The sequence below is a fragment of the Heterocephalus glaber genome, unplaced genomic scaffold, assembly GCF_053883595.1.
Source record: "Heterocephalus glaber isolate CG9 unplaced genomic scaffold, H.glaber_assembly_v1.0 deba00000621, whole genome shotgun sequence".
In the NCBI taxonomy this organism is placed as follows: Eukaryota; Metazoa; Chordata; class Mammalia; order Rodentia; family Bathyergidae; genus Heterocephalus; species Heterocephalus glaber.
This window is the reverse complement of record NW_028258153.1, coordinates 8,849,335-8,877,051: the sequence shown is the minus strand read 5'-3', so window position 1 is coordinate 8,877,051 and position 27,717 is coordinate 8,849,335. Positions and strand designations below refer to the sequence as shown.

Genomic DNA, 27,717 nt, shown 5'->3' with positions numbered 1-27,717 from the left:
AACATATCCCAGCAACTTAAATTGAAATTTCAAAATAATTCAAATTCTTTACTTTTCCTTATTCATTACCCCAAAGGGAACAAATAGTCTACAATATAGCAATAGTTTTTTGTTTTTGTTTTTTAAAAACCTCTGCTGTCTCAGTTGTCTATTGCTCTTGTAACACCTAAAATATAGTGGCTTAAAATAACCAGAACCATTGGATTTCTCTGCTCATAATTCTGCGATTTGGGCAGAGATCAATGGAAATAACAGTCTCTGCTCAGTGTTTCCAATACTGGGATGGTTTCCTAGGGACTAGAGTATCTACGCCCTAGACCAGTGATGGCAAACCTTTTAGAACTTTCAGTAATAAAAATAATAATAACAAATAGCTCACTGTGGCACACACAGGTTTGCCACCACTTATTGGCATGGCTGCCAGGTATGTTTTGGGTGCTATGTGGACACACCCCTGTGGCTATTGGTGCTCAGTGCTTGCATTGGTCTGCTCAGGTTGCCATAACACACCACAGACTACGTGAAAGAAATTTATTTTCTCATAGTTTTAGAGGCCAGAAGTCCAAGATCATAGTAGCAGCCTAGTTAGTTTCTGGTGAGAGCTGTCCTCTTGGGTTGCAATTGGCTGCCTTTTTGCTAATGTTCACATGACCTCTTTTTGTTTGAAGGAAGGGGGGAGGGGGAGAGAGGAGAGAGGGGGGAAAGGGGAGAGGGACAGGGACAGGGCAAATTCTCTAGTGTCTCCTTGTATAAGGTGAGAGTAGCACTATAAAGGCCCCTATTCTTGTGCTTCATCCAAATCTAATCACCTCAAAGGCCCCAACTTCAAATAGCATCACATTGGGGGTTAGGACTTCAGCAAATGAATTTTGAGGAGACACAAATACTCAGTCCATAATAATGTCCATCTGTGTAGCTTTGTTAGGCTTTCATAATATGACAGTCACACAAGGGCCGGGGATTTAGCTCAGTGGTGCTGCTCCCTGCTTCACAAGCACAAGGTCCTGAGTTTGATCCCAGGTACCACAAAAAGAAAAACAAAAACAAAAAGAGACAGTCACAAGGCAGTTGGTCTGATGTCTGTGTGCTAAAGACATATCTGCCAGGTGTTCTGAAATCTTTGGCTCAGAGGTGATCCGGTGTCACTTCTGCCACATATTACTGGTTACAGCAAGTCATAAGGCTAGTTCAGATTCAAGAGGAAGGGACTACATAAGGCTGTAAATGCTGGGAGGCATGGCTCATGGGGGCTACTGAGGTAACACTTGGTCATCCCCTTTTCAAATCCTATCCATTTCCTTCCTATGTCAGAGTAGCTCCCATGTAACTCACTTTCCAACACTTCCCATACACACCATTACTACCACTAGCCATAGCCCATTGACCTCTCATGTACCTCTTTACAATTTGATAGCATATAAATCCAAACAACCTCACACTGGCAGGTAGAAATGGAACCAACAAAACCAGAATACTTTTGTTGTGGACGAGGAAGGGAGTAGCCATATAAGATGTCACACTGATGTTTGCCCCATTTATCCTGGATTAAGGGAGATTTACTGCCAGGGAAAGCAATGCTTAAAATCTATATCCATTTACAATACAATGGCTGCCTAACTGCCTGGAAGTGGATGGTTCTAAAGAGTTGTGCAATGACAGCTGAGATGCTGACAAACACAGCTACTAGAAACTCTGTTCTTTTCTCCAGAGAATAGAGTTAAGGGGGAGGGAGAGAGAGAGATAGAGAGAGAAGGGGTGAGGGGAGAGGGACAGGAGGAGGAAGAGGAAAAAGAAAGACATGACAGCTGGGTGTGGTGGCACACGCCTGTAACCCCAGCACTTGGGAGGCCGAAGCAGGAGGATTGCTGCAAGTTCGAGGCCAGCCTGGGCTACATAGTGAGTTCTAGGCCAGTCTGAACTATAGAGCAAGACTCTGTCTCAGAAACAAAACAAAACAAAACCCAAAACAAATGAAAAACGAGAGATGAAATCATGGACATAAAGCATATTTCCTTCATTGCAGTGAGTCCAGTAAAGTAATTCCTTTTACCAATTATAGTAGAACTGTTATTAAAAATAGTATTTCAGCTTTGAGAGAACTGCGTTTGAATTTAAAAAACACAAAACAAAACTGGAAAAATGCTGGGCTCTATGAGCAGTCTGAAAGATCTGACTCTATAACTTTGGCTACCTCAAGGCCCCTCTCTTTTCGTGGATTCTCTACACCTTTTCAGCGTTAGTTCCTAATTTCCCAAGGTCCAACACCCCCCCCCCCCCCCCCCCCCCGCCTCTTCCTTCTTTCCTTCTTGGCACTGACCTAAATCCCCAGCCCCAAGGTCCAATTTTCAAGAGGAAGAAAATCTGATTGGATTTTGTTCTACCAGACTGGGGCAAGATCTGCAGACACTTTGCAGCAGAGGCTGCTTCATTCCTCCTGGCATTCATACACCATGTTTTCTTGGCAAAGTAGAAGGCCCCTCCCACTTATTTGCTTGAAAAACTCTTCTCTTTGGGAGCTGGAGCTAAGGCCATTGTATCTGTAAGCCTTCCATTAGCACCCTTTCTAGGAGAGGAAACAGACCAGTAGTGGAGACAAGTGGTTCTCTGGGATTATACTCAAGGGAGTCTAGAGGCTGACACCCAACGCAGAAAGGGTTACTGGCAAAGGCAGCAAAGAGAAGTCCGCCTTTCGGAAAAATGATAATATTAATCCAGTACTAGCGTTTCATAAACTCAAACACCACAAGCTCCTCACCAGGGCGGAATGGAGAAAACCTGCGCCTGCTCAGAGTTCTGGCACGGTTTCCCCGCCCCTTGCTGGTCCAGCCGGAAGCTGCTTTTCTTTGGGAAGGCGCGCCAGTAGGCCAGAACCTAGTTTTGCAGTCGCTGCTGTTTCCCGCCCGGAAGACTCATCTAAAGCGCCAGCGGTCGGCAACATGGCGCGGTCGGGAAAGGTAGTGAGAGCCGTGGGCTCGGGTCTTACCCATGCTGGGATCTGAAGAGGGTGGTTCGGTGGCAGGGATTGTGGGTTGACAGCGGTGCCAAATGGTGAGGCGAGAGGGAAGGTCACGGTAGTGGGCTGGATACGGAGGGCCGGGACCGAGGACCTATCAAAAAAGCTGGGAATTTGGGGTCCAGAATTTGACCCTGCTCACCTGGCACCCCTCGCATTTCCTTCTTCCTCATTCCTTCCCTATCCACTTCTTTATAGCTCTTAATCCTACTCTGCTCCCTAACCCACCTCTGTTGCTTCGGAGCCCACAGGCTTGATCTAAAAGGTCAGGGAGGGATTTTGTGAGTAAAATAACTTGAAATGTAAAGCATCATATTACAACCTCTATACTAATTTAATATTCTGAATTTATTAAAAGCATACTCTGTATGAGGCACAGATCTAAACTTTATTCCTATCATGTAATCTTCAGAACAACCTGGTGAGGTTCATACTGTCTCCAAGTTTGCAAGTGGGAAGAGGTAAGACTGTGGTATGGAGAAACACCCAGTACTTAAGTGGTGCAAGCTGGATTTGAACCCAAGACGTTTTGTTTTCCAAACCTTGGAGAATTCTGTTTTGTTAAGAATATGTGACCCTTGGTGTTCCAGATTAATAACAAATTACAATGAATTAAAAAATTTTGTGTCACCAAAGGGAGGTGTGATTCCAGCAACGGATTCATCTGTCCATTGATTTATTCTTACTCATTCAACACAGATAAACAAGACAGAAGTTTGAGCAGCAGAACTCTAGTCTCTTTAACTTCCTGTTGGAAAATGCTAATTGAAGTTATGAACTCATAATGATTCTGCTCACCTGCTTTCTTATTTCCACTGAAAAGTTTGTAGCTCCAGTGGAGTTGCTATTTGTAGCAGTGGAACTTGTAGTAAAATCCTAACAGCCTATGTTCCTTCAGTGTAGAAATGAAAAGTTGCTCCCCTGTTTCTTTCCTGGTTTTCTTACTGTTTTCAGAGAGGAACTTAAAGTACTTTATTGTCATTCTTCTTTCAGATAAGTTCCATATTGCGAACACACTTGCCCCCTTCCTGTATTGGAAATTGAACCAGGGCCTTTCCACTGAGCTATGTACATTCCCACCCCTAAATAATTTTAAAAAGTTTGAGGCAGGATCTAGCTAAATCGCTCAGGCTGGGCTTAGAACTTGTGATCCTCCTGGCTCACTCTCCCAGAGTGCTGGAATTACAGGCATGCATCATCATGTTGGGCTGTGAAACTCTGATGCCATTTTCTGGATACCTGATTTCTGCAAAAGATCTTTAGTCCTCAAGTTTCCTAGTTTAAAAGTAGGTTTTGTAAACATGTATTAAATGAATTTAGCAGTATATTTTCTAACTTTTTTTTTTAGGCTTTTATGCTTGGGGCATTGAAACTATGGGAGGTAAATTTTATTGCTGTCCAAGGAATTTTTTTTTTTGGTACTGGGGATTGAACTTGGGACCTTATGTTTGCGAGGCAGGTGGCAGAACCACTGAGCTGAATCCTTGGCCCAGGAATTCTTTCTTTACTACTTTTTTTTCCATATAAGCTATCTGTGCTCCAGAAATTTCTTAATATTGGTGCATTATTTCCAATTCTTTATAAGCTAGGTGAAAATAGTCTTTCCTTTTCATGTGTTGCAAAAGGTATAGGCAAATTTGGAAATCATCTATAACTTCCCTGACAGGATCTTGTCTAGGCTTTTCAAACACTTCTAGGGTCAGGTGATCACTGCTTCAGGAAACAGTAATTCCTTTATTATTTGCTTGTAAATGCCCCCCTTCTCCATATGAAGTCAAATGAATCCACTGTAACTTCCATCTAGTGAGCATATTACTCTCCAGGAGTCCTTTTATAATACAGCTGTCAAATATTTAGGTGAGTACTGTCATATTCCTCTTAAGCTTCTCATCTGGATCAACCACTAGTTTTTTCATCTGTTCTTTATGTCACATAGTCTCCAGACCCTTCCCAAACCTCATTCATATTCAGTTGTAATTAATCTTGGTCTTGTGATACCTGGAATTGGTCAGAATTTGATCAGTATAAATCACAGGCGAGACTGGAACTTGGGGTCCAGGAATTTTTTTTTTTTTTGAATGTTAACTCTGAAAACAAACTTAAATCTCATCTCGTCTAAGGGTTTCCTGCCTCCTTGAATTAACAGTAAGGTTAAGTAACAACATTACCAAGGACTCAGAGCTAATTAGTAGTAGAGATAGGACTAGAACACAAGTCTCAGTATTACTAATCTAGTCTTTTTTATTGTAAAAAAACCTCTTTTCTTGAATTCATTATACTATTGATACAACCTAAACTGTCTGAAGGAATGCAGTGAGATAGGGGTGGAAAATGTAATGCTGAAACCATATCATATTTACTCACTTTATAATCCACTCTGAAATTATGAGTTGCTATTAGTTCAGATCTCCTGCAACTTGCATTCAGTTAAATTTTGGATGCCATAACTTCATTTGTATCCCCCCCCCACTTTTTTTTGTACTGGGGATCGAACTCAGGACCTTGTGCTTTCGAGGCAGGCAGTGGAACCACTGAGCTAGATCCCCAGCCCTACTTGTATCCCTTTTATTTTTAGCCTGTTTCTCTTATTTCATTAGTCTCCTACATATGTGATTGCTATCTAATGAGTGGTGCTTCGCTTATGAGGTTCCCTTTGTAACTTCTTTGTTCACGATTGACTCATACTCATTCTTTAAGGATTGCATCCTTCCAAGCATTAGATTCAAAAAGCATTTTCTGCCTTACCCTTCTTTTGTCTCCACTACCAGTATTGGGCAGATGTTTCTCCTGTGTGTCTTACTGCCTACTGCAAACTTCTTGTCATGTAGCATTATCCTGGCATTGTTATGTGTCTGGGTTCTTTGCTAGAATAGATTTACTGTCTTAGTCTTTATTTCAGTCCCCAGTTTACAAACTGATTCAAATTGTTGGGGTATACCATTTTAGCATATATAGATTGAAGTAGTAACCTATTGCCACAAATATACTTTATAACAAACCATGCCCTATTTGGTGACTTATAACAAAAGTGTCTACTTTCATGCTGGTAGGTCTGCAGTTCATCCTGATGCCTGTTGGCTCAGTGGGACCGGACTTAGCTATAGCCTGCTGGTTCATTTCAGGTCTACTCACTTCAGGTCCATTCTGGAACTCAGGTGCAGAAATGCCAGCTCCCTCGAGCATGTTCCTCTCCTAATGGTTGCTTTCTTTGAGAGAGTATTAGAACTATTTAAGCCTTCTCCAAAGTGAAACTTTATAACTTGCATACGTTCTCTGTGTAGAACATAGCCCCTCCCTTTATCATGCCTCCCCTGAATCCCAGTACAGGTTCTTTGAGTGCAGGAAGCAAGGAGCATATCTCAGAATATTTTTTTAATGACTGTTATTTTCTCAAATACTCTTTGCGATTTTGTTTCTAGGCAGCTGTTGTGCTATGTATGGATGTGAGCTTTGCCATGAGTAACTCCTTTCCTGGTGAAGAATCTCCATTTGAACAAGCAAAGAAGGTGATGACCATGTTTGTCCAGCGACAGGTAAGTTTCAGGTTGACCTTCATTGTGGAATCCATGTTTTAACTCCATGTTCTCTCTACCGGGTAGTGAAATATACCAACCTCCTTACAATGTAACTCAGTGTTTTGGGAAATCTGGGGGAATTTCTTACATGTACTCCCATACAAGTCCACTTACCACTAGAGCGTAATATTATATGCCCCTCCCCATTCTGGTCCCTGTACTGCATATTCGTTTTTATCAGAAATGAGAGGCAGTATAAAGTAATGTTTAAAAGCAGACTCTAAAGCCAGCTGGGTTTGAATCTTTGCTCTGCCATGTCATATTTTTTTTGGTACCGGGGATCAAACTTGGGACCTTGCATTTTCAAGGCAGGCGGCGGAACCACTCAGGTAAATCCCCGGCCCTATGCCATGTCATTTCTAGCCCCATGGTTTTTTGGGTTTTTTTTTGGTACCAGGCATGGAACTCAGGACCTTGCACTTGGAACACAGGTGGCGGAACCACTGAGCTAAATCCCTGGCCCTTTTAGATTTTTTTTTTTTTGGTACCGGGGATCAAACTCAGGTCCTTCTGCTTGCGCAGCAGGCGGTGTAACCACTGAGCTAAATCCCTGCCCTCTAGCCTCATGGTTTTGAGCAAGTCCTTCAACTTCTTCATGCCTAGTCCAGTTTTTTTTTTTTTTGGAGGGCGGCAGTACTGAAGATTGGACCCAGGACTTCACATGTGCTAGGCAGGTGCTCTATGACTGAGCTACAGCCCCAGCCCTATCTTTTGCTGTATAACAAACTACCCTAAAATTTAGCATCTTAAATGACATTTTAAAAAAGATCATCATTATGGTTCTGTGGGAGGACTAGGTGGGCTGGGTTGAGTGATTCTCTTGAGGCCTCTCATACAATTACTTTCAGATAGAGGCAGAGGCTAGTGTCATCTGTAAGCTCAGCTGGGCTGGCTGACCGAGACAGCGCACTCACATGGCCAGGAGATACATGATGGCAGCTGTGAACTCAACTGGGGCTGATTCATTAGAACCCCTACATGTAGCCTCTTCATGTGGCTTGGGATTCGCTTAGTGTGGTGGCTGGTTCTGAGAAGGAGTGTCCCAAGAATGAGTACTCATTTTAAGGGACCTTCCCTATGTGGCTTCTTATGGCCTAGCTTTAGAAATCTCAGAAAGCCATTTTGATTTTTTTCTATTAATCAAGTACATCACTAAGGCCAGCTTACAGGTAAGGGTGAAGAATTAGACTCCCTTTCTTTAATCAGGAGTCATCTGAAGATATAAAAAGAGGAATAGATGGTGGCTATCCTGGAGATATCTGCTCCAGTGCCTCAGTGGCCTGTGTGTAAAGTAAGGAAAATAACGATGTCTCTCATGTAGAGTTGTTTTGAGGAATAACAGAATTATTGTAGATGAAATGCTTAGAACAGTACTTGGCATATTGTAAATATTATGAAATTGTTGCTATTATTATTTCTTCTACTTTTACTTGGTGTGACTCACTTTTTCTAAGTCCAAAAGGTCCTGCTTCTTTCTCTGGTACTGTAGCTCTTTGTGGACACCTCTACTATTTTTCTGGATATTGCTACTTCCATAGGGCCCTACTGCTTCCTACTTGTTGTTCCCAATTTTTATAAATTCTGATGGCTTGAAGTCCTTGAGGAGTCAAAGAAGAGAGTGCTATAATCCTGACCCTGGGGTAAAGATGTGTTGGTATAGGTTTTTTTTTTTTGTTTGTGTGTGTGTGTGTGTGTGTGTGTGTGTGTGTGTGTTCTGGGGATTGAACCTAGGATCTTACGCATACCAACGTACCAAGCAAGCATTCAGCCAATGAGCTACATCCTCAGCTGCTAGGTTTTCTGGTGTTGTTTATGTTGTTTATTTATTTTTTAAGAGTAGCAGTTTTATTTTTGGCTCTTGTGCCTTCGATAAGAATAAGTGACTCTGGAAGCCTGGGATATAAACCAAGTGCTAGTCTCATACCTTACTCAGAATTTCCTCCGCACTGGCCATGGTGGCATACACTGTACTCCCAGCATTTGGGAGGCTGAGGCAGGAGGATTGCCATGAGTTTGAGGCTAGCCTGGACTATACAAGACCCTGTCTCAGAAAAAACTTTAAAAAGCTGGGCATTTAGTTTAGTGGCACCATGCCTGCCTCATAAGCAGGAGGTCCTAAGTTTGATTCCCGGTATCAAAAAAAAAGAAAAAGAAACTTAAAAAAAAAAAGAATTTCTTCCCTTCCATAACAGAGGTTTTGCCATTGGAATATGCTTACCTTTCCTCAAGATGAATTCTTATTCTGGAGGCAGGTACCTGCACAGGCAGTAGTAGACATTCTTTTTTTGGGTACCAGGGATCGAACTTGGGAACTTGCACTTGTGAGGCAGGTGCTAGAACCACTGAGCTAAATCCTGGGCCTCTAGTGTTAGACACTCCTAAACTCTACTAGCAGGGCCCTTCGCTCTAGGTACAACTGGGAATTGGAGTTTTGGGGAATTTAACTGACTAAACAAAAATGAAGAATGACAGAATTCCATTCTCTCCCCATAGAGCACTCCTGCCTACCAATGTGAAAAGCCTACGTTAATAGTTAGGTGAGGACAGGGCTGCCTTTTGTGTCCGATACAACTTTTCATTTTTACATTTTATTATGAAAATATAGAGAAGATAAGGACACCTTTTTCTTCCATTGTCTCATGCTATATAGTCCTAATGCTTTAATATATTTGTTTCTTTTTTTAAAAAATGGAAGTATCTGGTCTGGGGATTTAGCTCAGTGGTTCCACCACCTGCCTCAAAAGCACAAGGCCCTGAGTTCGATCCCTGATACGGGGGTGGGGGGGGAGTATCTTATATGATAAATAAACTTGAAGCCCTTCCCATTGATTTCCTCCCTTTTCTTCCTTACGTTAGAACTTTAGTAGTTATTATCATGCATATTTCATGCTATTGGATGTAAGTATGTATTTGTAAATAACATTTAGTATTGTATCAAGCCGTCAAAAGTCTAGGGAAGTGGTTTTATGTGGTACATAGCTTTATGCTTTTGCGATTAAATGTACACATTTATTCATTTTTACTGAGGTATATTATTCCATTGTACAAATATTCTGCAGTGTATTTTTGTGTTCTCCTGTTGATAGTTTGCTTGTAGTTTGTGCACCATTATAAATAATACCAAACTTTCTTGTCCACTGTCTTCTTGTGTACATGTGCAAGCATTTCTCTAGAGTATGTATTTCTGTCAATGGAATTGCTGAGGTGTAGGATATGAGCATGCAAATTTCTTTTTAACCTCTGAAAAATTTTAACTTTGAATAGACATTCCAGAAAGACAAAGATTTTTCAAATTTTGTATGATTGACTTTCACGAAGAATTAGATTCTGATTTGGCTGGAAGGCATAAGAACAGTTAGCACCTTTCCATCCCCTCACTCAAACTTGTGCTGAAATGACGGGTGGATTTACCATCAAAAAAAATCTGCTTAGAACCTAAAGATTGTCATTATCAGTAAAGTAAGTCCCATGTTTTTTTCCCCCATTCCCCTGCCCTTCCTTCAACTCTTCCATCCCTCCCTACATATAAAACCTTTGTGTTCGTTTTTTCATTTTCTCATATTAATTCCATTCCCTTCTTTCCTTTGCCCTACCCCTCCCACTTCCCCTTTGCCCCTTTTCTTCCTGTTTCACATTATCTATTATACCTTTTAGTCCTTATTTACACTTTCAGTTTCTCACACTAGAGAAACTATTTGGTATTTACACATGTGTGTCCTATTTATTTCACTTAAGAATATGGCCTCAGTGTGCATCCATTTAGCTATAAATGTCTCTAATTTCTCATTTTTTATGGCTGAGTAGTACTCCATTTTATAAAAAAACCCACATTTTCTTTTTTTGTTTTGTTTCGTTTTTTGGTACTGGGGATTGAACTCGGGTCCTTGCGCTTGCACAGCAGGCGGCCAAACCACTGAGCTAAATCCCCGGCTAACCCACATTTTCTTTATCCAGTCTCCAGTTGATGGGCAGTTGGGCTTCTTCCAAGTTTTAGCTATTACAAATTGTGCTGCTATGAACATGGGTGCACATATATCACTGTGGTATGATTCTTTTAATTCTTTGGGGAAGATCCCCAGCAGGGGAATAGCTGGGTCAAATGGGACTTCCAGTCCTAGTTCTTTGAGGTATCTCCATACTGATTTCCGAAGTGCTTGCACCAGTCTACACTCCCAACAGCAGTGGAGCAGGGTTCCTCTTTCCCCACAGCCCCGCCAGCATTTGTTATTGGTTGATTTCATGATAGCAGCCATTCTTTCTGGGGTGAGGTGAAATCTCAGCATTGTTTTCATTTGCATCTCTCAAATAACCAGTGATGTTGAACATTTTTTCATAAGTTTCTTTATGTTTTTCATATATTTCTAGAAGTATTTCTACTTCTTTGAGAAATTCTGTTCATTTCAGATGCCTGTTTTTAGATTGGGCCTTTAAATTTGGGAGGTCTGATTTTTTTAAGTTCTTTATCGTTTGTAGATAGTAGACCTTTGTCTGAAGAAGTCCCATGTTTTTTGGATTTTTTTGAGACAAGATCTCACTATGTAGTTCAGGCTGGTCTTGAACTCACTGTGTAGCTCAGGCTGATTTTGAACTGTGGCAATCCTCCTGCCTCTGCCTCCTGAGTGCTAAAATTATAGGTGTGTATCTCCACAACCCCGGCTAAGTCCCGTGTTTTATCAAGCCTAGTATTTTATGGCTCTAGAGACCTGCCATAGAGAGGTATGATTGTCCTGTTGTCCAAAGGTTAGGCATCTTACTGCTTCCATGTTGTTCTAATATTGTTTTCAGCCTTCTGACATTCTTCTCTAGGTGTTTGCTGAGAGCAAAGATGAGATTGCTTTAGTCTTATTTGGTACAGACAGCACTGACAATGCCCTTGCTGTTGGGGACCAGTACCAGAACATCACAGTGCACAGACACCTGAAGCTGCCAGATTTTGATTTGCTGGAGGACATTGACAGCAGAATCCAACTAGGTTCTCAACAAGCTGACTGTATCCTTTTTTGGCTGTAGGAGATTTAAGAAATTTCTTTTAATCTAGGAAATCATAATGTAGTTGGTAGGGCTGTCTCAGAGTCCCACTGCTGAGTATCTGGGGATGTTTTACTCTGAGGACAGAGAGGTGATATGTGTTAGGATTTAATGTGAAATTAATCAGGTTGAGTGCCTGGGCTGTGGGTCTTTCAGTCACTTGTCCCTTTTCTGCATTAGTGACATTAAGAGTTGGGAGGCATAGGAAGGGAAAGCTATTAGTCTGTGTGGCATTGACTGTATATAGCAGGGATGGTTAAAAATGTTTGGAGGCAGAGAAAGTATATTTTTAGAAGAGTATAGCATTAGCATTCCCCACCCTGTCCTGGATAGAAGGTATTTTTGTGCCAAAAATCAGATTGGTATTCAAACTGAGAGATTCTCCATTTCTTCTATGGGAACCCTAATTTTAAGGGTTTCCTTTTACTTTTCCAGTTAGTTCCACTTGTGATCACTGGGAGGTGCTGCTGTACTGGGAGTCACTTTGAAATGCTATGTTATGGCTCACTGTGTATTTAAGAATGGACTATGATCACCCAAAATGTGTCGTAGATACTAACAAATGTCATCAAAAGTTTTGCTTAAAAGAATGTAACATGTTAGATTACCTTTTATTATTTATTTTATTACACATTGTGTGTCAGGATGCATACTTTGATATATAACATTTGTGAATATATATTAATGAAATTAGAGGGTACTTGGGCATGTGCTTTTAAGTTCTTGTATATTCCAATGTCTACAATTTCCAGCACTGTGCACTTCGCTGGGAAAAAAGTTGCACGTTCATGGGATGAAGTACTGTTTCTGTCCTTAACTGGCTGAGTCCTGGATGCACTGATCGTGTGCATGGATGTGATTCAGCGTGAAACTGTGTAAGTGTCTCACCTGAGAAAAACTGGAAATCAGCCTTTCTGTAAAAATTGTGGCTTGATGTATTCAATGAACTGTATGATTTTTTTTGTCAATCAGGTTGCATGTTTTTGTGGCTAAAGGAACATCTGATAGAATTCAGTGGTTCAACCTCTTTGTTTTTTAAAAGTTTAAAAACAGGAAGGGCTATATTTGTTGTGAATTTCTCTGGGAGAAATAAATGTTTCCTTCTTTCTTAATTATCAGTAATTTAAAAAAATACTAAGTGGGGACTGGGGATGTAGCTCAGTGGTAGAGCACTCACCTAGAATGCATGAGACCCTCTCTGGATTTGATCCCTAGCACTGTAGAAATAAAAATAAAGTAATAAAAATAAAATAAAATTAAAAAATAAAAATACTAAGTGATACGATCCATAAATAGTTGCTATTAACTGCATAGTATTGTGGCCAAATTCCTAATCCATTATTCATTTAATTATTTTGCTGTGAAAATGTATGTCTTTGAACATACATGCATACACATACTACTGAGTAACCAAGTGTATTTGACTTTTTAGAAAACAATTCAGGACAATGTTTTTCTTTTTTTTCTTTTTGTGGTATTGAGGATTAAATAGCCCAGAGCCTTCTCACTGAGCTGTATCTCCTGCTTTGTATTTTTATTTATTTATTTATTTATTTTTGCTACTGGGGATTGAACTCAGGTCCTTGCACTTGCAAGGCAGGCAGCGGAACCACTGAGCTAATCCCTGGTCCCCTCCAGCTTTTTAAACAATTTTTAATTTGAGACATAGTCTCACTAAGTTGCCCAGTCTGGGCTTCAATTTGCAATCCTGCCCCAGCCTCCCTAGAGTGCTAGGATTACAGGTGTGTGTTACACTTGGCTTTAAGAGAATGATTTCTTAATGTGATAATTCTCTCTTTTAGGGGAAAGAAGTTTGAGAAGAGGCATATTGAAGTGTTCACTGACCTCAGCAGCCCATTCAGCAAAGATCAGCTGGATATTATAATTCATAATGTAAAGAAAAATAGCATCTCCCTACAATTCTTGTAAGATCTTGCAAATAATGTATATAGATAAAGCCTGTTATCTTTAATGTGAGTGGACCCTTTACAGAGTGATTGGTTCATAGAAGTCTTCTTTTTCAGTTGAATCAGAATCTGTCACATGGCTGACTACTGATGTACTGATTGTTCTCTGCTTTCTAGAAACTCTTCTGAGTTTTGGTGACAAGGGGATGATAGAGAGATACAAAAGAATTGAGCTCAATGTCAGATTTTTTTTTGTTGTTACCGGGGATCGAACTCAGGACCTTGAGCTTGTGAGGCAGGCGACAGCACCACTGAGCTAAATCCCCCACCCATTATCAGATCTTTTTTGTATGCTGTTTTTAAACTCAAAAATTGAAGAATTAGAAGAGTCTTTGAGGACATTCAGGTTCTCTCTTGTCTGCATAGAAGACTTTATACAAACAATTATCAGATTGGTTGTTTTCTTACATAGCTCAGAGAACTGCTCTACAGACAGTAGATGCTTACAGGTAGACAAAAATGTCAACTTGGGAATCATTTTATAACACGTCTGATATTTATGTTTAACACTTTCTAAGATCTATAGGCTGCAGGCACCTATATAAAATGTAATTTAAAAATGTAATTTGCTTATGTTTATTTAGAGACGGTATACAAATTTAGGGGAAAATGTGTATTTCATAATTTACTAGAGGTGTCCCTCCTCCCCTAATATCTTGAATTTCCCCTCCAACATTTACTTTTCTTCATCTTACACCCCTAGCAAAAAATTCTTTTTACTATACTAATCCTTGATGTATTTAAAACCCTTTTTTTTCCTTGTCCTATTTTTACTGAAAGCAGAGTGATAGTATAGGATGTTGAATTATTAATCTGGGGACACTCATTTCTCAAATTGAGAGCTCTACCAAGAAGTCTGTATCTCATTGTGGTAAGCCTTTGGCTTTTTAAAATGCCTGCTATGAGGAATTAAGAATCTCTTTTGCATGTGTGTGCCTCTTAGGACTGCTGAGGGACATCTCCTTTCTGTAGAACTGTAGAAAAAGGGTACAGAGTAACCCATCAGACTGGTACTTGTTAAAATGGTGCTTCAGAGAAATTAAGTGCTTCTTAAGTGACACTTCTTATTGAGTTGAGATTTTCTCAGTACTTCAGAAGCCCGGCTCACCTTCTATTCCGTTTGTGATCTCAGGATGTCTCCACATAGTTGAAGCATACTATACTGAGCTGTCAGTGTCATTTGAAAGGGCTGCTGCTGCTTCTTTTTTTTTTTAATAAGTAAGTGCAGAAAAGAGAATGTAGCCTTTTCTTCTTTTTGCTTGTTATTTGACTGGTTTTATTTTTTTCTTGGGTAATATGTTTTCTTCTTGTGCTATAAACTGCCAGCATACAGAATTTATACTTTTATTGTTCAGTATATTCTAAGTGTGTTTGAGTGTTCTAGTTGCATTAAAACAAGGACTAGCAGCACAAAGAACCACTGTATTCTGAGTAGGCTTGTTCCTTAGACTTGTTCTGGTCCTCAGACTCCTGGTTTTAGTTGAATTTGAGAACAGGATTAAACATGGAATCCCTATTAGGTTGTAGAGTTAGACATTGTGAGCTTGTCTTGATCCATCACTATTGCTATAACAAAATACCTTAGACTGAGTAATTTATGAACAAAAGAAATATATTTCTCACATTTCTGGAGCTAGAAAGTCCGGGATCAAGTGCCAAAGCAGATTTGGTTTCTGGTGAGGGAATCTCTGCTTCTAGGATGCTGCCTGTTGCTGTGTCCCCAGATGGCAGAAAGGCAGAAGGGTGCTCTCTTCAACCTCTCTTGTAAGGCCACTGTTCAGAATTCTGAGACTCTACCATCATGACTTAATCACCTCCTAAAGGTCCTGCCTCATAATATCACATTAATGATTAACTTTTAATCTGTGCATTTTGGGGGTCATATAGCACAGCTTGAGTGTGTTCGGAGGCGATAGGGAGGAGGCTACTCTGAGAGTGAAGCCATTGTATGGACAAATGAAGGCACAGTACTCAGAGATAGTGAAAGGGTCAGACAGACATCATGGCATTTGACACCCTGGGCCTGGTTACCCTAAGTCCATATATAACCCTGCTTTTTCAATTATTTGATTATGTAAGCCAATAAATTTCCCCTTTTTACCAAATCAAAGAGGTTTCAGTCACCTGGAACTGAGGGAATACAGTATTGGCTAAGGTAGGTAGGTGTTATTTGACAGATGAGAAATACGAAGCTTTGTGAAATTGCCTGATGTGTTCATTTTCTCATAGCTAGTGAGTGACAGTCACAGGATTGGGACCTAGTTTATTATTTGCCTCAGAGCCCGTCTTCTTAACAACTGCTGGTCTTTTCCTGATAGTTTGCCTTTCCCTATTGGCAAGAAAGATGGAACTGGAGACAGAGGAGATGGCAACTTGCACTTGAGTGACCATGGGCCCTCTTTTCTTCAAAAAGGAGTCACTGAGCAGCAAAAAGAAGGTATACAGATAGTGAAAAAGATGATGCTGTCTTTAGAGGGAGTCAATGGGCTGGATGAAATTTATTCCTTCAGGTAAGAAGTGAAAACATAACTTTTAATTGTACCCACATAAATTTTTTTCAAGTTTCAGAGATCTGTGGAATAAACTCCAGCAAATCAACATGATTTCATGCATTTAGAGAAGTATTTCCTGGTTAAGTGGAAAATTATACAGATGGCTTCTGAAAGACCTTCATTCTAAGCAGCTTTATAATGAAACATTTCACTTAGAAGTTTGGACTTCCTTCAGTTTGCTATAATCCATATTCACTGAGTAGAACTTGTATTGCTCATGGGGACCCAGTTTGTTCTAGGGTTCTGAGTTATTCTTTCTGTCCCAGCTGACATCTGGATTGAACAATGCCAGACATGTCAAATATAGTGCTGCTCTAGTATGTCCTGCTCTACTAAACATGAAAAAGGGATCAAGCTAGGATGCTTCTTGGCCTGACCAATGATCTGGTGGAGCATGTTTGCAGCAGAGGCCTACATCCCAAAATGGAGAAAAACAAGTCTCCATAAATTTGTTTTGATTGGAGGGCCCCACTAATGCTTTTAAATCAGTTGAATTACTAGTGATTTTTATTTATTTATTGAAAAAAAATTTTTTTTTTTCTTTTTTTAAATTAATTTTTTCTTTCTCTTTTCTTGATTTTTGAGGCAGGGTTTCGCTTTGTAGTTCAGGCTGGCCCTGAACTTGCGGCAATCCTCCTGCCTCAGGCTCCCAACTGCTGGGATTACAGGCATGCGCTACCATGCCTGGCCTACTTTTTAAATTAATTTATTGTTACATTTTAGATATACATAATGATCTCATTCATCATAGGGAATTTGTATCTGTACATGATATATATCGATTCTTCTTTTTTCCCTACTTCCCTTCCCTCCTTTCAACCTTTCTTTCCTTCTGTAATTACAAAGTTTTGTTTCCATTTTTTTCCTTCTATTTTCTTCCTTTCTTTCCCTCTCCCCGCTCCCTTGCTCCCATTTGAACATTTTCTTCTTACCTCCCAATATCTATCATCCATTTGGTCTTTATGCTTTCAGTTTCTCATGCAAGAGAAACTGCAATATTTAAGCATGTGTGTCCAATTTATTTCATTTAAAAGTGTGGTCTCAAGTTGCATATATTTACCTAAAAATGTCCTTCTTTATCCTTCTTTATGACAGAATAGTACTCCATTGTATACAAAACCAAACTCAAAATGTAAAGAGTTTATAGCCAGTTCATTTCACATAGGTGTTGTAAAGGCAAAATTATTTTCTTTTTCCTTTTTTTTTGAGACAGGGTCTTGCTATGTAGTTAAGGCTGGCCTTGAACTCACTATGTAGCCCAGGCTGGCTTTGAACTCTTGGCAACCCTCCTGCCTCACCCTCCTGCATGCTGTGATTATAGGTGTGTGCCCCCATGCCACGCTAGCCAAATTATTTTTAAAAAGTGAAATCCCTGAAGTACCATATAACAATAAAGCAAACTGTTTTATCTATCTGTAGAGACAAGAGACTTTCTCTTTTGTTAGTCTTATTATTAATTAGATTAGACACATTTATTTTGAGCAGAGAACCTGAGAGGGCCCAAAAGCGCTATGTGTTAGCTTTTTATCGCTGTGACAAAATACCTGAGAAAATGAACTTATAGGAGGAAAGGTTTATTTTGGTTCAGTTTCCATTCTGTGGTCTGCCAGCTCCATTGTTTTAGGTCTGCCATGAGGCAGAAATCTCATGGCTGAAGAGGGTGGTGGAGGAAAGCTACTTATCTTGAAGCAATTGAGAAGCAGAGGCAGAGGGAAAGAGCTTTAGCGAAAAGGACCTGGGGCCAGGTATAGTCCCCAGCATTGCACCCCTTTCAACTGGGACACACCTCCTGTTTCCAGCCCCTCCCCAAAATGACCTCAAATTATGATCTCATCAGTGGATTGGCCCACCGATGAAGTTAGAACCTTCATGATCCAGTCACTTCTGAAAAGCCCATGAGCAACCAATCTTCCAACTCAGCAAGCCTTTTGTGGGACATCTAAGACCTAAACCATAACAATAGCATCTAGAATAGTGTGTGTTTGAGATCCCTGATTTGGCAAAAGTGGCAAATACTTTATCAAGCAGAATGGCTTGTGTGAATTCAGATTTTCTGAGATAATACTGCTTGATGTTCATGAATTCTGATTTGTCTAACAGTATACAAAAGATAGTTTAAGCAAAGTTCTCAATTGAAGGAAAGATTCAACAACTAGAGCTTTTTGAGTAGGTATGGTATATATCTGCTCTAATTTTTTTGCAACCACTGTTTGAAGTATTTCTGGTGAGCTGTAATTGACAGATAATACATCCTGATTTTCTAAGTATAGACATGCTTGAAAAATTATATTTAAAATTTGGAAATAGAATTGTAATTTCCCAAAAGGTTGCCAACAAAATCAGTGAGGAATCCTAATGAAGTAAATCTTCTTAGCATAATATATGTTCTTGTCACAATATGTACAGATAAATGTTCCTAAGTTATTTCTTTTTCTAATTAGGAATACATACCTTAAACTAACGTACTAGTCATGGTAATGTAAAGAAAAATTATATGCCAGTGTAAATTACTATTTAAAAGGGGTTTCCCCCCATAATGTATGTGCTAGTTAGGATGGAGTATCAACTTGATTGGATTTGATATCCACCTGGGTAATTGGAGGAACAAATTTCTGGGTGTGTCTAGGTAGGCCATAGAGTTGTAGCCTTGAGGTCTGTCTTGTCCCTTGCCCCTTCCTTTCTGCTTCCTAGCTACCATGAACTAAGCAGTTTGCTTCCATGCACCCTTCTGCTATGATGTTCCTGTCTTGGAGTCTGCTGACCATGTACTGAATCCCATGAAGCTGTAGGCTAAATTAAGTCTCTCCTCCCTAAGTTGTGGGTGTTGAGATTGTGTCCCAGCAATGGGAAAGCTAATATAGTATAACAAGTGGGTAAATTATTGACCAAGCGTTGTCCTCGCAATTTGAAGCTACTTTGATTTTAGGTCTACTATGAAGATGTAGAACAGAACTTTCCCATTGAAATACAATAACCATTAGCTACATATGGCTGTTTACATTTAAGTGAATTAAAATTAAGTAGATTTTGACATTTTGTCCTTTAATGACAGTAACCACATTTCAAGTGCTCAATTTCCTGTGGGCCATTTCTTGTTGTGCAGCTCTACTGGACAATGCTGAGCTGGACTTAAATCATGTAGAAGATTTTAGGAAGCTGACTTGTACTTGGAAGATTTAATGCTATTGCAGAACTGATGTAGTTATTAAGTCTTATATAGGAGACAGTGGTCCTAAGAATTTCTCCTGGAACAGAACCTGTACATTGTGATGGTTTTGGGCCTGACTCATCACTTGGACTAGTAATGTCTTGTAAGACAGGTTCAGACTCATTCATTTCCCAACAACCCAAGGGAAGGTGTGCTACAAACTTTGGAAGCAAGTTAACAGGTAGAATATTTATTATTTATTATAAACTAGTTATGAGAATTGGGGTCTCTTGAGGTCTCTCTGTCCGTAACTGTGGATAATGTAAGATAATTCTCTTTACCTCTTTGTAGATCTGCTTTTCATCTGTACCAAGGAGATCAGTCATAATGTCTGGTCTGTAAAGTTTTTGTATATTTAGTAACTAATTCCTTTGCTCTCTATCTGAATCAATATCAAAGGACAGGAATAACCTGTCTTATAATCTTCTCTGTTATGTTTAATGAAGGGCAGGTAAAATAGAATTGATCATTTTTGGTTAAATGAGGCAGCACTTTACACTGTATTTGTCCCCTTCTTTCAGCCCTTCTCATCAGTAAAATACCAAGAGTTACCTACTTTACCTTAAGACTAACTAGAGACTACTGATTTCCTTTACCCTTTGGATAGTCTTTATTTAATTATTGTATATGTATACAAACAGATCATTTCTTCTATTGAAGAAAGTTGGCATCAACTAATGAATTATAACATTGTGAGCAGTGAAGTTACAGAATGGTGCCCATCCTTTGATATCCCAGAGCAGGAATTTTTATCCTCAGGTTCATTGTTTTCAGACATTGCTGAATCCTTTCTGCAGACTCATTTGTGAATATAGTTTTATCATATCCTCAAAGGTATCCTTGTTCCTGAAAAAATGTTGAGAACCAGTGGCAGAGTTGAAAGAAATGATTGGATGAGGAAAGAGAACTGTTCACTTCCACCTGTCAGTGAAGTGATTCAAGTCATACTTCCTTCTCAGCCAACACACTTGTGTTCTGGCTCTCTCCCAACTTGTGGTTGTCATTTTCCTGCCATTCTCTACTGTTCCTCTCTTTATAAAAGTAAACAATAGCTCACTTCTCATTCTAGAAAACTGAATCATGTAGTACAAGTTAACATTTTTAAATTGTTACTTTCATCGTATGTTTTTCTTTATTAAGTGAGAGTCTGAGACAACTGTGCATTTTCAAGAAAATTGAAAGGCATTCCATGCCCTGGCCCTGCCAACTGACCATTGGCTCCAACCTATCTATAAAGATTGTGGCCTATAAATCGGTAAGTGGTAGTTATATATTTTTAAAATACATGTTACCAGGCAGATAAAAACACTTATGTAAGGAGCTGACAATTCATGTGCGGGTTATTCAGAGCATAATTACTGCTTCTCTAGCTGCTCTCCCTTTATTCATTTAATCATTAAGCTTTATGTAGAAGGCATTCTAGGAGAGAAGTTTTAAGAATTGTGTATAATAGAGTTTAATTCCCCCCTCTTTCTCTGCATTGATAATTGACTGTTAATCATGAGTTCAGATCTTTCTTTTAAGAAAAAAAATGCAGTGCATTAAGTTGTCATTGTAATATTATTGCAGAATTGTAGACAATGGAGCAGAGTTAAGTTCAGAGTTTTGGAGGTTCAGTCATACCTGATTCAGTTATTAATGATCTGATAGTAACAACATCTGTGAAATGTCAAAAACTGATGAGTTGCTACTGTAAAATTGTATTTCATAATATATGTACATTTGTGCATATTAGTGCACTGTCAACAGTGAGTTGCTTCTGGTGATTATTTGATGAATATCCAGTCTGAGTAGGAGTCTCTGATTCATGCCTGCACATGTGCTTCCTTGCTTTTTTCTTTAAATGTACAAAAAATAAAAATATTCTAAGTACATAAAATTTTTGTGTATTCAAAACTTAATTCTGAAACACATGATATGTCATAAGAACCTGTAAGGGAGTACTTTTATTTATTTATTTATTTATTTATTTATTAGTTCTTTTATTGGTACATTTTAGGTATACAATTCATTTACATTTATCATTGGGTGTTTGTGCCTGGACATGATATATCTTGGTTCTTGTTTTTTCCCCCATTACCCGTGCACCCTTCACCCCCTCTGCCCTTCCCTATTTACATAGATTTCATTTCCTTTTTTTTTTTTCTTTTCTCATAGTTTTTCCTTTCCCTCTTTTCTTTTCCCCTTCCCCTCCCTTCACTCCTTTGTGTTTGGACCTTTTTTCCTATTTCAAATTATCAATTCATTTTAATCACTTTAACCCTTGTTTACACTATCAGTTTCTCACACTAGAGAAACTATTCGGTATTTACACGTGTGTCCTATTTATTTCACTTAAGAGTATGGCCTCCATATACATCCATTTAGTTATAAATGCCTCTAGTTTTTTGTTCTTTATGGCTGAGTAGTACTCCATTTTATAAAAAAACCACATTTTCTTTATCCACTTTACAGTTGATGGACACTTGGGCTATTTCCAAGCATTAGCTATTACAAACTGTGCTGCTATGAACATGGGTGCACATATATCACTGTGGTATGATTCTTTTAATTCTTTTGGGAAGATACCCAGCAGGGGACTAGCTGGGTTAAATGGGACCTCTAGTCCTAGTTCTTTGAGGTATCTCCATACTGACTTCCACCAGTCTGCACTCCCACCAACAATGGAGAAGGGTTCCTTTCTCCCCACACCCCCGCCAGCATTTGTTATTGGTGGATTTCTTGATAGAAGCCATTCTTTGTGGAGTGAGGTGGAATCTCAGTGTTGTTTTCATTTGCATCTCTGGAATGACCAGTGATGTTGAACATTTTTTCATCTATTTGTTTGCTGCTTTTACTTCTTTGTCTGAGAAATGTCTGTTCATTTCAGATGCCCATTTTTGAATGGGGTCTTTGAATTTGGGGGGTCTGATTTTTTTCAATTCTTTATATATTCTAGATAGTAGTCCTTTGTCTGAGGTGCAGCTGCTAAAAATTTTTTCCCATATTGTAGGTTGTCTATTAGCTCTGTTGGTGGTTTCTTTTGCAGTGCAGAAGCTTTTTAATAAGATGAGATCCCAGTTGTTGATTCTTTCTGCTAGTTCCCGTGCTGCTGAGGTTTTGTTCATGAAGTCTTTTCCTATGCCAATGTCTTCAAGAGTTCTACCTAACTTATCTTCCAGCAAATTTAGTGTTTCTGTCTTAATATTTATATCTTTAATCCACTACAATCTTAGTTTAGTGCATGGTGATAGTTATGGGTCTAGTTTTAATCTTTGGCAGGTTGAAATCCAGTTTTTCCAGCACCATTTATTGAACAGGCTATCTTTCCTCCAATGATGATGGTTGGCTCCTTTGTCAAAGATGAGGTGGCTGAGCATGTCTGGAGTTGCTTCTGCATCTTCTAATCTATTCCACTGATTCTCAGGTCTGTTCCTTTGCCAGTACCATGCTGATTTTATCACAGTAGCTTTGTAGTATAGTTTGAAGTTGGGGATTGTGATACCCCCAGCCATGTCTCTGTTGCTTAGAATTGCTTTAGCTATTCTAGGTCTCTTATGGTTCCAAATGAATTTTTGGATTGTTTTCTCTAGTTCTGTGAAGTATATTGTTGGAATTTCAATTGGCATTGCATTGAATCTATATAGTAGTTTTGGAAGTATGGCCATTTTCACTATATTGGTTCTTCCTCCCCAGGAGCAAGGGATGTCTTTCCATTATCTTGTATCCTCTTCGATCTCTTTTTTCAGAGTGCTGTTGTTTTCATTGTAGAGGTCTTTTGCTTCCTTTGTTAGATTGATTCCTAGATATTTCATTTTTTTGGATGCTATTGTAAAAGGAATTGTTTACCTAATTTCTCTTTCAGTGAGTCTGTTATTTGTGTACAAGAAGGCTATTGTTTTTTGAGTGTTTACCTTGTATCCAGCTATTCTCCTGAATCTGTCAATTAAGTCTAGAAGTCTTCTGGCAGAGTTTTTTGGGTCTTCTATGTAAAGTATCATATGGTCAGCAAATAATGACAGTTTAACTTCTTCTTTGCCTATTGTTATTCCTGTTATTTCTTTCTCTTTTCTAATTGCTGTGGCTAATGTTTCCAGAAGTATATTGAACGGGAGTGGTGATGGTGGGCATCCTTGTCTTGTTCCTGATTTTAGTGTGAAAGTTTTCAGTTGTTGACCATTTAGTATGATGTTGGCTGTTGGCTTTTCATAGATAGCCTTAATCAGTTTAAGATAAAGACCTTCTATTCCAATTTTCTGTAGGGTTTTTATCATGAATGGTTACTGGATTTTGTCGAATGCTTTTTCTGCATCTATTGAGATGATCACATGGTTTTTGTCCTTGACTCTGTTAATATGGTGTATTACATTTATTGATTTACGAATGTTGAACCATCCTTACATCCCTGGGATAAATCCCACTTGATCAGGGTGTATGATCTTCTTGATGACGCTCTGTATTCTGTTTGCCAGTATCTTGTTGAGGATTTTTGCATCTATGTTCATTAGGGAGATTGGCCTGTAGTTCTCTTTTTGGGTTGGGTCTTTCCCTGGTTTTGGAATCAAAGTAACACTTGCTTCCAGGAATGAATTTGGAAGTATTGCTTCCCTTTCAATTTCCTTGATGAGTTTAAAGAGTAATGGTGATAGTTCTTCTTTAAATGTCTTGTAAAATTCAGCAGTGAAGCCATCCGGACCTGGACTTTTCTTTGTTGGTAAATATTTTATTACATTTTCAATTTCACTCATTGTATTTGGGGTGTTTAGAATTTGTATATCTTCTTCATTTAACTTTGGCAATTCGTATGTATCTAGGAATCTGCCCATTTCTTCTCTGTTTTCCATTTTATTGGAGTAGAGGTTCTCAAAGTAGGTATTGATGATCCTCTGGATTTCTGTTGGATCTGTTGTGACTTCACCTTTTTCATTCTTAATTGCATGTATTTATGCCTTTTCTTTCCTTTTTTTGATAAGATTGGCTAAAGGTTTATCGATTTTATTTATTCTTTCAAAAAACCAACTCTTTGATTCATTGATTTTTTGTGTTGTTCTCTTAGTCTGCATTGCATTGATTTCTGCCCTGATCTATATAATGTCCTCTCTTGTATGAGCTTTGGATTTGTTATGCTCTTCTTTTTCTAGGAGCTTGAGGTTCTGCATTAGGTTGTTTATCTGAGTTTTCTCTGTTTTCCTAATGTGGGCATTCACTGCTATGAATTTCCCGTGTAGAACTGCTTTCATTGTGTCCCATAGATTCCTGTATGTTGTACTGGCATTTTCATTTACTTGTAGAAACTGTTTAATTTCTTCTTTAATTACTTCTGTGACCCATTGGTTGTTCAAGAGGATGTTACTCAGTTTCCATGTGTTTGTTGGGGTTTTGTGGTTTCTTATGTTATTGATCTCCAATTTTATTGCACTATGGTCTGATAATATACAGGGGGTAACTTCATTTCTTTTACATTTACTTAGACATGTCCTATGAGCTAGCATGTGGTCTATTCTGGAGAATGACCCGTGTGCAGCCGAAAAAAATGTATATTCTGATTTTGTGGGGTGGAACACTCTGTAAACATCTATTAAGTCCATTTGTTCAATAGCTTGGTTCAGTTCTAGAATTTCCTTGTTAACTTTTTGTCTAGATGATCTGTCTATTTGTGATAGTGGAGTATTGAGGTCCCCGACCACAATTGTGTTAGTGTTTATTTGGTTTTTCATGTCTATTAATATTTGTTTTGTATAGTTGGGGGCATTCGTATTTGGTGCATATATATTTAGGACTGTCATCTCTTCCTCTTGGATTGTTCCCTTCACAAGGACGTAGTGACCATCTTTGTCTCTCTTAATTAGTTTTGATTTGATCTGCTTTGTCTGCAAATAAGATTGCTACCCCTGCTTTCTTCTGGGTTCCTGTGGCATGGAGAGCTGTTTTCCATCCTTTTACTTTCAGTCTATGAGTTTCTTTCTGAGTTAGGTGTGTTTCTTGTATACAGCATATTGTTGCATTTTTCTTTTTAATCCATTCTGCCAGTCTGTTTCTTTTGATTGGTGAATTGAGGCCATTAACATTGAGGTTTATAATTGATAGATATTGATTTATCCTTGTCATGTTTTACTTTTGTTGGCTCTTTTATTTCTTATTTTTTTCCCCTTTCCCTTTAGTGTCTTACCTTGCCTGGTGGCTTCCCTCCGTTGAGCCTCATGGAGTTGTGACCTTCATTGCTTTTTTCTAGGATATTGTTTAGAATTGCTCGTAGTGCTGGTTTGGCATTCATGAAATTTCTCAGGTGTTCCTTTGTCATGGAAGTATCTAATTTCCCCATCGATTTTGAAAGATAATTTTGCAGGATACAACAGTCTAGGTTGGAAGTTATTTTCTTTTAGGGCTTGAAATACTTCACTCCAGGCTCTCCTTGATTTGAGGGTTTGTGTTGAGAAGTCTGCTGTGATTCTGATGGGCTTTCCTTTGTAGATGATTTGTTTCTTTTCTCTGACTGCTTGTAGGATTTTGTTTTTCTGTTGCGTTTCTGGGATCTTGACTATTATATGTCTAGATGTAGATTTTTTTTGATCATGGCTAGTTGGAGTTCTATATGCCTCACTTATCTGTATGTCCAATTCTCTACCTCTGTCTGGGAAGTTTTCCACTATTACTTCTGTCAACAGTTTTTTTATGTCAATTGTGCTTTCTCCTGTTTTTTCATGGACTCCTATCAGTCTTATGTTATTCTTCTTTGCATCGTCTAGCAGTTGTTGGATAGATTTCTCGTGGTCCCTTACTATTTTTAAGAAATCTCTATTTTCATGGTCCCTAACCGCGATCCTGTCTTCTATATCTGATATTCTATCTTCAGATTCCCTTAATCTTCTGTGGATACTTTCAATGGAGTTTTTGATCTCCTGAATATCTGTTTGAATCTGTTTCATGGATTCCATTTCTTTCTTACGTTGGGCGATCATGGTTTCCATTTCTTTCTTATGCTGTGTATTCATGGCTTCCAGGATGTTTCTGAGCTCATCTATTTTTTTTATCTGTTTCTGTTCTAGATCCTCTAAACATGTCTTTCACTCTGCTCACCATCTCTATAGATATCTGGGAGATTATTTCTGCGTTGAATTTTTCTAGAGCCTCATTCATCTGTTTTGTTACTTCCTGTGCTATCAGTTCAGGGTATCCAGGTTTGGGGACTTTACCATCTCATTTCCCCCAGGATTTACCCTTGGTGGGGTGGAAGTCTGAGTTTGTGCCTTGCTTAAATGTCTTCTCATTTTTGTTTTTGGTACTGTCCTTGGTTTAACTCCTGGGTTGATAGTTTGAAATTGCTTATTGTAGGTAACTTTGTTGCTTGTAATTAGAACCCTTATGGACTGATTGCTTCTCAGAGGTGTCTTCCAGATATAGCTGGTCTTTAAGTTTTTGAGTCTCTAATGACTCTAAGGCTATCTCATTTTCCTTATACTAGGAAGGTTCATTGACTAGATCAATACCAACACCTTAGCCCAAGTGATACAATCAGCAACACCATTGCATCAAGTACATCTTTGAAAATGACATTTTGTGGTAGTTATTAATCTATCACCTTTAGCTGTGTGAATTAAATCAAGATCAAGGACCAACCCAACATATAGTGAATAAACTCTTCAATATAACAACTGTAGCCATTGGGATGGGGAGTTAGAAGGGGTTGGGGAGGGAGGGACAGATGGGAAGAAGGATAGCGGAAGGTTAGCAGTGTTGCCAGAGGACACAGTTGAGAAGGAAAAAGAGAATAATGGGAAAATAAAGAACTCCGAATGAGGACCAAAACAGGGACAAAAAGGGAAGATGAGCGATGTGGGAGAGCAAGAGAGTGAGTGTAAGAGAGAGAGAAAGGAAAAAGAAAAGAAAAAAAGGAGAGAAAAACAAATATTTGCAAAGAGTAGGAAAAAAATTAAAGATAAGAGGAGCAAAAGAAAAGAAAAGAGAAAAAAACCAAACTAATAATACTAATTTTGGGAATAAAAAATAACAATGAAGATGAAGGGCCTCTTTCAGGGTGTGTCTCTGCTGTCACAATAGACAACGTGGGTCTCAGTGTGCAAATATAAGTCAATGAGTCTCAGCGAGCTAGTCGCAGACCTGTGAGATTCAGGCAGATTTCTGGCTTCAAGTCCCAGGTTGAGCTCCTTGTCCTCCTGTAGGGTTGAACTCTGCAGAGTTGTATTGCAGGTTACAGCTGCCTCTCCCCTGAAGATAGGCCCGGTCCTGATGGGAGGTGAAGATGACTCCAATTTACCCAGTACAGTGGTCTGGTGGTCCGGTGTCCTCTGGGTCGTTGTAGTGTGGAACCAGATGGCTGTACAGAGAAGAGGCCAGAGAAGCGGGGTGGGGGGTGTCCAGTGTATTGCTGCAGGGG

The 27,717-nt window shown here is 39.1% G+C and overlaps 1 protein-coding gene and 1 pseudogene across 1 annotated transcript in view; one reads left to right on the top strand and one right to left on the bottom strand.

Moving 5' to 3' along the window:
• The first annotated feature begins 2,766 nt into the window (after positions 1-2,766).
• Positions 2,767-27,717, top strand: part of Xrcc5 (X-ray repair cross complementing 5) — a 97,877-nt gene continuing 72,926 nt past the window's right edge. Inside the window, exons 1-7 of the mRNA XM_087206141.1 lie at positions 2,767-2,954; positions 6,433-6,546; positions 11,395-11,578; positions 12,443-12,491; positions 13,419-13,541; positions 15,902-16,093; positions 20,484-20,598. Coding sequence (XP_087062267.1) covers positions 2,937-2,954; positions 6,433-6,546; positions 11,395-11,578; positions 12,443-12,491; positions 13,419-13,541; positions 15,902-16,093; positions 20,484-20,598 — 795 coding nt within the window. The 5' untranslated portion in view covers positions 2,767-2,936. The remainder of the gene's footprint in view (positions 2,955-6,432; positions 6,547-11,394; positions 11,579-12,442; positions 12,492-13,418; positions 13,542-15,901; positions 16,094-20,483; positions 20,599-27,717) is intronic.
• Positions 16,274-17,062, bottom strand: LOC101718991 (cytochrome c oxidase subunit FA4 pseudogene; annotated as a pseudogene).